This window comes from Mytilus galloprovincialis, chromosome 13, assembly GCF_965363235.1.
Source record: "Mytilus galloprovincialis chromosome 13, xbMytGall1.hap1.1, whole genome shotgun sequence".
NCBI classification, from domain to species: domain Eukaryota; kingdom Metazoa; phylum Mollusca; class Bivalvia; order Mytilida; family Mytilidae; genus Mytilus; species Mytilus galloprovincialis.
In genome coordinates, this window is record NC_134850.1 from 40614570 (window position 1) to 40627007 (window position 12438).

General features: G+C 33.4%; 1 protein-coding gene across 1 annotated transcript; it reads left to right on the forward strand.

Annotated features, from left to right (window-relative positions):
- Window positions 1-4510: 4510 nt before the first annotated feature.
- On the forward strand, window positions 4511-12120 carry LOC143056250 (SH3 domain-binding glutamic acid-rich-like protein 3). Its single transcript, XM_076229335.1, has 4 exons — window positions 4511-4682; window positions 6730-6897; window positions 11007-11095; window positions 11898-12120. The coding sequence occupies exons 1-3, from the start codon at window positions 4638-4640 to the stop codon at window positions 11070-11072; spliced, it is 279 nt and encodes a 92-aa protein (XP_076085450.1). The 5' UTR covers window positions 4511-4637; the 3' UTR covers window positions 11073-11095; window positions 11898-12120.
- Window positions 12121-12438: the final 318 nt, after the last annotated feature.

The window sequence follows — 12438 nt, forward strand, 5'->3', positions numbered from 1 at the left end:
TTACTTGCTTCCTCTGTGTCTAGAGTATGACCGTGTAGCTGGTACGATGTTTGTATCACTGGTCTATTTTTGGGGGATATTCTGATGACAAGGCATTTTTTGGCATTAAAACTCGTCTGCCATTTGTTTTCCCAGTCTTCCAATGCTGTTAAGTCCTTTTGAAGTAGTTCACTGTCAGCTTGGTTGGTGATGGTACGAAAGAGTAGGCTGTCATCCGCGAACAATTTGGTCTCTGATGTAGATGCTGTTTCTGGCATGTCGTTTATGTAGGCCAGGAGCAGTAATGGACCAAGGACTGTGCCTTGGGGTACACCAGAGAGTACTGGTACTTGTGAGGAGACAGCACCCTCTAATATCACGCTCTGCTTTCTGTTATGTAGAAAGGAGCGAATCCATTTATTGGTTTTGGGGTTGACGCCATAGTATTCCAGCTTGTGTAGGAGGCGGTGATGTGGTACCTTGTCAAATGCTTTTGCAAAGTCTAGCAGGATGATGTCTACTTGGCCGCTGCTTTTTAATTTTGATGCAATGTCGTTGATGGTTACGATTAGTTGGGATTCGCATGATCGTCTTTTGCGGAATCCGTGTTGTGCATCAGTTAGTATTTTATTTTTGTCAAAGTGGTCCATGATGTTGCTATGTACAATATGTTCTAAGACCTTACACGTGATGGAAGTTAGAGATACTGGTCTGTAGTTAGATGCTAGGTGCCTTTCGTCTTTTTTAAAAAGTGGAACTACATTGGCATCTCTCCAATCTTGCGGGACTTCACCAGTGTTCAGTGATGTTTGGTATAGGTCTGTGATTATCGGAGCAAGTTGTTCTGCTGCTGCTTTCAGTATAAAGGCTGGCATTGAGTCGGGACCAGTAGCTTTATACGGTTTCAGGTTTTTCAACAATTTGTGGACTCCGTTGGTACTAATTTGTATGTGCTTCATGGTGTAGTATGGACTTTTTCCTTTATCTGGAAAGTTATTTAGGTTTTCTTTGGTAAATACTGACTGGAATTGGTCGTTTAAAATGTCAGCTTTGCTCTTGTTGTCACTTTGCAGAAATCCCATTTTGTTTTTTAACGGTGCCACTCCTGTCCATTCTTGACCTTTGCTTTTGATATAAGACCAGAACTTCTTTGCATTATCTCTATAGTCTGAACTGACCTCTTCCATATATTTCTTGTTGGCTTGCCGGACCTCCCACTGAACTTCTTGTTGTAGTCTTTTATATCTATCTTTGTCTCTTTTCTTTTTAGTTTTTCTAGCCTTCTTGTGTGCTTTCTGCTTTTGGTTTATTTTGCGTCTAATGGTTGTATTGATCCATGGATGAGTGTTTCTTCCAAGGGTCATTTTTGTTGGTACTCTTTTCTCTATGGTGGTTTGTATAGCTGTTTTAAATGCCTGCCATAAAGACTCAACGCTTCTATCTTTGATGTCATTCAATGAAATCAAATCAAAGTTTTATTTATTGTCGATATATAGTAAAACAAAGTAACACAAGCTCTAGTGAGCTTTTCAAATCGACATTATAATACATTACACACAAGCAAAATAAAATGCAAACAAAACACACCTATTAAGACATACATACATACATTACAGCAGGGAATAAAAACACCAAGCACATACATGACATAAGCAAATATAAATATCCTGATCATGCATATAAAATATAAAATCAATGCGAGTTAATTTTAGTCCAGGGAATGTATAGTTAGATTACTATACAAATCCTTGTTTTAGTATAAAAGCACAAAGCCAAGCTAAGCTCAAATAATAAAGCACTAATTACATGCATTACATTGACATGAGCTGCCATTCCAGGTCTGCAATAGATTGGAAAAATTGAGTTAGAGAATTTTTCTGTCTTATGAGGTTTGGCAGCTAATTCCATAACTGTGCAGCACTATAATGAAATGATTTTAGCCCATATCTTGTAGTTTTAATTCTTGGTATTTCAGCTGTATCCTTAAATCTAAAATTATAATGTTAAGTTTTGATATTTATTAGGTCATGAAGATAAGTAGGACTTTTCTTGTTTACAATTTTAAATGATTCTATTCCAATGGTTCTAAGTCTGAGAATTTTAAAAGATGGAATTTGGAAGTCAAAAGTAAATTTTCATAGCTGCTTATAGTCTCCATATGTGAAGCGGAGAGTTCTTTTCTGTATTTTTCAATTTTTTGCGTATTTTTTTCACTACAGAAATGCCAAATTACCGGCAAATAAAAACTTGGAAGCCGATGAAAGAGTAATAAGCTATCAGACGTCCCAACCTGTTTAGATATTTGCAAATACGTTTAAGAATGTTAAGTTGGTTTGATATGTGAGATATGTTTATCAAAATTTCGTTCAAAGTCTATCGTTACACCGCTGAAGGAGTTAAACATCTTTATCACATGAAATGTTATTGCTTTCTAAATCAAAATTTTATTTTTTTTGTCTTATTCCCGAAACCATTACCTGAATGTAACATTAAGGCAAATAGGTGGATAGAACCCTTAATTGTCAGGCGACAAACAGTCATGTCTGGCTACTCACTATTAGCGTCAAATTGAGTTTTTTTTTTAACCGTGATTCGTTAACTGAAAATATCCTTAATAAAATGATTAAACATTGGAATAATGAGATTGGATTTTTTTAAACTGTATTAATACCCCTCCCCCGAAAAATTTGCCACATGGCGTTTTACCCTGTCTGGTATACCCGCCTCTGATAATATATACTATATTCCAATATACAAATCTACATGTACAACCTACTGCAATATTACCCTCTGATATACATCCTGCCGATTTGATCCGATATATATACCACAGGCTGCAATATCACCAACTGATATGTCCGACATGTCGGTGATATGCCATCCACTGTCTGATAAACCACCTTCTAATATTATATTTTTTATTATATAGACAAATCGTAGGGTGGGTTTTAACTGCAGAATAAGTTAAGCTTGAAATTTCTTGTTTTTAGTTTTGACGTTATGTCTATGTTCTCTATGTTTGTTTCTTTACCATTTTCAAATGTCTGGAACTCCGAAGTTAGATCGGTTACCAACTTATTTTTTTTTTATTTTTCATTATCTTTTTAAAAGTTCTACATGTATACAATTTCTTTCAAAAAGCTTTAAGAAAAAATAAATTCATGTAGTTAATACGTCTTATTTTGATTTAATTAAAGTGTGTGCTACATCATTATTTGTTTATGCTGAACTATTTTTTTTAGGTTTATAGTTACATTCAGAATAAAATATGTAATACTATATATGTCTATGCTACCGTCGACGTATACATTTAATTTATTATTATCAACACACTTGCTATACATATGCTAACATAGCATGCTATATTAAAAAAAGAGTGCCACACACTTAGTACGGTAAGAACCCTTGCAAAAACTATTTGAGGGCTACATAGGTGGCTTGTTGCAAGGCTAAATGTCTGTTCCTATCCAACTTATACCCTCATTTTCCCGGCAACGGCAGTCCATATTTCCCAGACATTCACCCCAGACTATCTCTATTACACAATCTACCTATTGTGTTTTTTTGTCAATTTGTTCTCATCCTGACCATGCATGAAATATTTGCCTTTGGACGTCAATCAACCAACAATCAATCAATCGAAATGTACTCAACATGATTGTCTATACGTATACTTCTTTTCGAGAGAAGGGACGACTATAGCAATTTGATTTCAATTCGATTTCAATTTATTTAAAGTTTTTGACAAAAAATAAATACTAGTAATCCCTTTGCTTGATGATTAACAACCCCCCATAATTATGGGTTTATTTAGGGGGAGGGGTATAACTTAAGGTCGGAACTATGGAACAGTTTAGCCCAACCAGCATACACTCATAGTTAAGATGGTTTTTTGAATTAAACCGAATAGAGAAATTGTATTCTTATGAATGAATAGGTTACATTTTCAAGTTTTATTTTTATAATATAAGTTTTTTTAGCAGATTACCTCATAGCAATTAATATAACATTTTTTTTTCATATATCTCGCACCAGTTCACATATCGGTATACTGGGACCTGTTAGTTTTCCCGGCAGTGTTGATTATAGAAATAGAAGATGTGGTATGATTGCTAATGAGACAACTCTCCAGAAGAGACCAAATGACACAGAAATTAACAGCTAAAGGTCACGTTCGGGCCTTCAACAAAGAATCTATTTGAGAAATATTACAAAAGAGGCAGCAAAGATGTCGAAAAAATTATACATATTGATCACAGTTATTGAATACAGAAGAAATTGTTACAAAATCTTAAATTGCTACTGACTGTTGGAAGTAAGAAATTTTACGTCATCTGGTACCAAATGTATTAGTCCCAGACGTCGCCAGTAAAATTTGGTAAATGGATTATTTTTGGTAAGAAGTCCATAACTTTACACTTTAAGGATAAATATATCATATATGTAATCGTGTAAGCTTTCGTGTCAAATCATCAGAAAGTCTTTCGATTAATAAAAGATAATCCCCCTTCTCCACATGAATGAACTGATCCATTAAGTATGATATCAGATAACATCGGGATGTGCCAATTGCTGCTGTATGTGAGTCAGCATCCTGATGATAACTTTCTGAGTAATATAGGATTTCATATATTTATTGTGTGTAATTTTCTAAAGCAATGTCTGTGATTATATACATGACTTCAACAACGACAAACAGAGACGTAAGTTCATTTATTTGTTTGCAATATGATTTTGATTTGAATGCATACACAATGAAATTATTTCGTTAAAAAGCTGAGTTTTCAGTTTTCCACAGCACTTCATCTAAAATGGTTTCCATGGTTATCTGTTTTTCACACTCCTTATTAAATTATTGCAGGCTATCTATTTAATCGATTTGCAAAGGTCAATACAGTGTTATTATCGTTTGAGTTTTATATCTGTCTAAAAGATGTAAAAGATTACATGTATAATCCTAACTAGATCTGAAAAAGGGGGGGGGGGGGCATTTACTGTTATCTTCATATTTGTTTTGAAATTTTGAGATACAATGGCATCCTAGCTAGTGAAAATATATACATTCTCCAAACATTTTGTCATTGCATGTGTTTATAATGCATTGCATATGCCCAATCTGATCACGCACCCCCTGCTTTTTAATCATCTTTTTGTTTCTGATTTGTCATACGAGACGTACAGAAGATTTCGTTAATTAGTCTGTTTATTAACTAGGAAATGAAAAATATTCACATGTGAATGCATTCATGATGAATCTGTATGTCATCTCACGCTGATATATAAGGGGTACATTGTAGGGAAATCTTATAATTCGCTTAAGCTCATTTATTATCCGTCTGATGTATAATTGTATAATCGTTTGGTAAAGTAAAACTATCGACTTTGAACTTACTGTAAACATGCAGCATTAATGTCAATTTTCTCACTATCCTAATACATGTTTTATGATGTATTGCTTGAAGGATATGATTATTTTTTTACGAAAAATTGATACATAATATCGTTGATGTTCAGAACATATGTTCGACCTTGAACGATGTTGTATACAAAACTTTAAGATAAGTGTGCTTAAAATCTTGTAATTTAAAACGTATAAAACTAAGTTAAGGATACTTTGATGTTAAAATTTGGTCAAACACATGTTTTACGCACATAATGTGTGTATTTTGTAAGGTTGTAAGACTAAATTTTATATCACGACCAGATAATTACACGGAAACCAGTTACCTATAGCTACCATGATTTATATACGGAAGAAAAATGTAGAGGATAACATATATTTATCCAAGTGGAAACACTTTGGAGTGGTTAGATTTTTATCAGTATTTCATATTTTTTTTATAATTCGTGTTCTTTAGTACATTTTCCGCTCTGTAAGAATGTTGGCACATGCATATCTTTCCGGTGTTAGGCTGACAAACCGCTTGACGAAAGTATTGCTAAATTATAGAACAAAATTAGGATCTACATGATCTACACAAATTGATCCGTTTTCCTTTTTTCTATTTTTAGCTAACCTGGCACGAATTGTCGTCCGTCGCTAACTTTTACAAAAATCTTCTCCTCTGAAACTACTAGGCTAAATTTAACCAAACTTGGCCACAATCATCATTTGGGTATCTAGTTTGAAAAATGCGTCTGGAGAATATTTTAACATGAAAACTTATCAGCGATTAAAGTTCATCAAAAATTTAGCTCACCTGGCCCGAATTGTCGTCCGTCGCTAACTTCTACTCTGAAACTACGTGGCCAAATTTAACCAAACTTGGCCACAATCATCATTTGGGTATCTAGTTTGAAAAATGCGTCCGGAGAATATTTTAACACGAAAAATTATCAGCGATTAAAGTTCATCAAAAATTTAGCTCACCTGGCCCGAATTGTCGTCCGTCGCTAACTTCTCCTCTGAAACTACGTGGCAAAATTTAACCAAACTTGGCCACAATCATCATTTGGGTATCTAGTTTGAAAAATGCGTCCGGAGAATATTTTAACAAGAAAAATTATCAGCGATTAAAGTTCATCAAAAATGGATAATTATATTTTGGTCCACAATGTTGCAGTGTCTAATGTTGAGAATACACATAGACCTAGGTGAGCGACACAGACACAGGCTTTATAGAACATCTAGTTGGACGACTTTGGGCAATTTCAAAAATATAATGGTGATTATATCTACCATAGATTTTCATTAGGTTTTATGGTGATAATACAATGAATAAATTCGTTCAGTATGATTTCTCATTTTAGATATACCACAAGCAAAGCAGAATAAAACTTGTTCTTGAGGGAAAAGGAATAAAATACGAAGAAGTAGATCTATGTAAGGACAAGGAAAAGCGAGATTATATGAGAGAAAAAGCAGGAATTCCAGACTTACTGCCACCACAAATCTTCAATGGAGACACATACTGTGGGGTAATATAGTACTTAGATCAATATAAATACATCTATAGTTACTATTGAGTTCAAACTTTCGAAATAAACATTTTTGACGGAGCAACCAATAGGACTGTATTATAGTCTTGGTGTCCATTTAAAAAATAAATATTATTACAACTGGATATTCTGTTTCGAAACAGGAAAACAAAAGTATGCAAAGATGTGATAACTAGGTGGTATTTTGTGATCTGATATTAATAGCGTATTGATTAAAAACCTAAATCTTACTAAAATTACAACTCTGATTAACTGTCAGTTGACACTCTATACAGTACTTACAGAAGCCTGGTACACCAGCCATCTCGCATTCTAAATTAAAATGCTGATGTATCATATTCATTTTGTAGAGCTGATACGATACCATAAGTATTGTTCTGTGTGCCATCTGTATTTTCTAATTTAAGTCCGAAAAGGTTTTTTTAAATGCCAGCAATGGTAGAAAAAGTATTTTATTGTTTGAACAACTTTTTGGTCGTTTTTGCTATTTGATTAAATATATTGGTGAAACTACTACCTTAGGTGCAATGGTGTTTAATGTTTCATATATACAATGGCGTATTTCTGGTACCTGCTTAGACTTGCTACAATTCCCTTTCTATTATTTCTCTCTTACTAATTTATATGTTTAGTGATAAGTGCCAGCCTATTGATTGCCCTTGGAGAAAGGGCTTCCTCCTGCAGATGTCAGTATAATTGTAATCTCCTAGTTATAGCAGTAAAATTATTAAAGGGGCAAAATTGAAAAAAAAAAGACAAACCATAATTAGGAAGGGACATGTAGCAAGTCTAGTACCTGCTTTTCATTTCTAACCAAGACGTCTATTTATAATCTTTCCTTTTAGCTCTTGTCTGCAGTTATACAGTTAAAAATTGTTAACATTAGTATAAACATATTTTATTAATAAATTCCCCATGTATAATACTAGTGGTTACAAGCACATATGAAATCAAGTAATTCATCAGACTGGAGACGAAGACATGGGCAGTGGTCTTATATAAATCAATTCAAGATCTAAAACTGAATTACATAACCATATGTACATGCTTATAGGTAGACAGATGTGTATTGAAGATATATTGAATACAATAACCTAAATATAGATCATTATAGATGATATTTAGATATGTCTATGTATAAACACAAATGAGTACGTGAAATTCTTTACTATGTCGGAGAATGACAAAAATATGATTTACGTTTACTTTTAATATAACATTCAGTAAAAAGCGAGAAGAGATGAACAAGATTGTAATTCAACACTGTCTGCAAGGTCCAGTCTTTGTTTCACTGTTAACGGAGAACAGTGTACTAACATGAGCATCACAACGGTGCCACGTGTGGATCAGGATCTGCTTTCCCTTCCGGAACTGAAGATCACCCGAAGTTTTAGTGGGGTTCTTGTTGCTCAGTCTTTTGTTTTCTATATGTTGTGTTTTGTGTACTATTGTTTATCTGGTTTTTTTTCTGGCATTGTCATTTTATTGTCAACTTGTAGTGTACAAATATCAGACATATCATGTGAAATTCAGTATACATGTATTAAAAGTGTTTTGTCCGATATCAATCAGTTTGTCTATATGTGGTTACATAGAATTTCGTATACTTCAAACATCTCCAGGATCGGATTCTGTCGTTTTTAGAGGAGGGGTTTTCAACCCAAAACTAAAGGGGGATCAAACCATATGTCCCAATTCAAAAATTTTGCTTGTCAAAAAAGGGAGTTCTTACCCCCGGACCCCCTTTTGATCCGCCACTGCATTTTTGACTAATCAAATGTTTACTTTTAGTCCTTCTTATGATACCTCGAATAATTCAACTTGCCCCATCCTCTATAGTTTATCGTCAGTGACCTGGTCGTAGTGTGTGGAATATAACAACTTGATCATTCTCGGGTTGTAGTTGTGACTAACATTCATTGATGCTTAATTTCTTATCTCTAAGATATTGCACTAACAAAGAAATGCAATTATTATAATGAGAAATGATAATCAAATCGTCATTCTTATATGACCGTTCTTATACATGACGTCAAATCAAACTCAAAGTAACGACCTTTATCTTTTTTGACATTTTCTTCTGAATTTCAATTTCGATTTCTTTGATTAAACATAAATACATTACAGAAATGCCTGAAGATATTACCCTTACATTTCCTCAAAACATACACTACGTTACAGGCACAATGTGCATGTATATGCATGTGCATTGAATCATATATTTACATGACTCAGCTGTTGAAAAAGTAATTGCCTTTTGGTTATTTTGATATCAAGCGACTATGCAATTATATGCTTTAGTGTCGTTTTCGATGTATACGGCCTTCACACTTTTATTTCTCAGTTATTTTGTAATGTGAGAATAGGATATCGTTTAAGAATAAAAGTGCATAATTATCATCTGAACCTCAAGTTTATACTGAACCAAAACAATCACTCAGACCACACTTAGAAATATTTTGGTTTGCTCAAACCCTACTCAAAGGTACGAGTAGAAATAGTAGGCAAAAAGAAATTTAAGTGTCAAATGTTATAAGTCTTCATGCCTATCTGATTAAAAAAAATCATATCAGGACAATACAAGTTTTTGAGTAGGCAGCTATTTTATGGGTATATAGGTAGGGTTAAGGCAAGCAAAACATATTCTTTTTCATCGCCTTACCAATTTTCATTTTTTCATGAGAAAGATGCCATTTACCACGTTTCCTTTTTTCATGTCACAGTTGACTGATTTTGTGTTTTCTGCTATTAAAACTAGTGAAAAGTTTGTCTGAACCTTTCTGGATTTTTCTTGTGTTTAGTAACCGTGTTATTTCAACCACAAGCTCCTTTTTATACTAATTGCCTTTAAAACTTAGCAGACGAAACAGTCGCACAATTGTATAATAGAGACATTCACAAGTATTTATTTCTGTTTTATGAAGCGATAATCGTTCATTAAAAGTTTACTTTATGGCTGTAAAAACAAATATACATTAACTAGATCTAATTCTAAACTTTCGGTATATATGCTGTAATCAGTTGAAATACTCATGCATCACAAGTCACGATCGTTCAGCGGTTATCTAGTTCAAAAGACAATAAAAAAAGTGTATGTGCCAGCATGTCATAAATAAAGAGCCCAACGGACTTGAATGACTTGAAGTCTGTATAGTCTTTATTTACATATATATACCACTCGTCTAAACATCAACTCAACAATGTTAGATCTGTAAATTTGCTTTCGCAAATTTTTTGTTCTTCCCTCGCCGGGATTCGAACCCATGCTACTGAGATATCGTGACACCAAATCGCCTGCACTGTAGCCGTCCCGCTAGACCACACGACCACCTGGGCTTAAAAAAATAAAGCTTTCGGTGGCCGTGTGTTACCTTTCCTCGTCAGTTTTAATCTAGCGGCGTACTACAGTACATGATATATAAGGCATGGAGATGTTATTGTTACAGATCAGCTCAATTATCTATAGTAAAGGATCCTACAAATTAATGAAAGATACAGTCACAGAAATATATACTATAGTTGTAGAGACACCTGCCGAGAGTTAAATGCCTTGTCTTTATCTAAATATTGTTTGTTTGCATTTGTTATTGCTGTCTTGTAGAGGTTTACAGAACATTCCATACTATTCACATTAAACTATAAATAGACAAACCTTGTGATCTTCAGCAAATAGAGCCTGGGGTGGAAGACACCAAAGCGATATTCAAATTCACAGTCGAAAACATGCATGATTGAAAACACCATGGCACAAACGAAAACATCAAAAGACAAACAACAGTACACAAAACTTAGCATAAAAAGCATGAGCAACAAGACTCCCACTAAAAACCAGGTTATCTTAGTGGCTTCAGAAGAGTAAGTAGACCCTGCTACACACATGGCACCTGTCGTTTTGTTCGTGTTAGTACAAATTTGGTAATAAGTATCATTTGGTGAAGTCACATAACAGAAATAAGGATGGTGCAAACTACTTAGATCACAGGGGTATAGTGTATACATCATTCATAATTAAGATAGTGTATTCAAGTTTTGTAATGCTGTCCAAATAACTGTAGACTTGTTTCTTCAATATTTTATTACTGTTTTAGGATTTCCAGTCCTTTGATGATGCACTGGAAGCAGGGACGTTACAAGAATTTTTACTCCTGAAATGAGTGTATGGATGAATTTTTAAATGGTAAGCTTTTCTAAAGTAACATACACAGAAGGCTGAAGTCATTGTTAAGTCTATAATTAGAACAGTATCAGTAGCATCGTCTTAATGGAATTACTATTTACATTATATGCGGTAGGTCGTTCAAGACAATTTCTGTAGTTTAGTAAGAAAACAACGATGTTAACAATAGATCACAATAGGAAAAAATATAATTGAAAATCGCTTCTTTTTTAGTATATATAACTCCCTATAAAGACTTTTTATGAATGAATAAAAAGACAGTGATTTTAAAAGTAACACGTGCTAGTTACTAAATTTCGTTGGTTTTTTTTCAACTTGCTGTTGATGCTTTCCCGAATTGAAAGTTGACTTGACAGATCTTGATAATTATCTTTTTAAACATCTAATTGTTTTAAATATGTGTATGTCGTACAACTTTTGGACGTCTTACTCGTTGTTATATATTTTTTAAATTAAGAAAGCACTAAAATTTATTATTTTAATAAATTGAAGAAACATTAGCAACAATCAGAGATGACTTTGCAATGTCAAAAATTATAAGACTATTAAAATTATTCGGCATAAATCTAAAAATAAAAGTCTTCGATTTGTATGGTATTTTCATAAATGTGATCGTACAGTGTCTGAGTTCATCGTTGATAACTAATGGAAAAAGCACCAATTATACCAATAAAGGGTGCACTTTTAATATAAAAGTTACTGTAGCATTTTATTATTCAAATATAACTAATATGTTAGTACATAAATATGCACAATTTGTACAAGATATTGTTAAATCCAGAAGATAACTTTCTATTTTCAGTGAATGATGCCTGTTATGTGCTAGAAGACGTATGCTGAAGAATGCAAGAACTACAAAGAAATGTTTCTACTTTTATATATAAAGTGCAATTCTATAAGAAAACAATGCAATTCCGTGTCGTATTTGTTTTTAAAGATGTCATTTGCTTGTAGAACTGAATATGGATTTAACAATTTTGTATCGTGAAAATCTTATATCGAAATAAAATTACAGTTATTTTTTACTACCTATTTTACTCTTTTGTCTTCTCCGATAAGCTTAGATAGTTCTAAAATTCTGATGGTTAATGAGCATTTGTAATTAAACTGTAAATGTTTGGCGAAGTACAGTTTGCGATTTATTTAAGATTCGAATCTCTTTCGACTCTCTAACAGGCCTCAAATTAATGAATTTACTGATGTAATAGTTTAATCTAAGTGATAAAATTGAAAATGGAAATTGGGAATGTGTCTAAGAGACAACAACCCGACCATAGAACAGACAACAACAGATGGTCACCAATGGGTCTTCAATGTAGCGATAAACTCTCCCGATCGGAGAC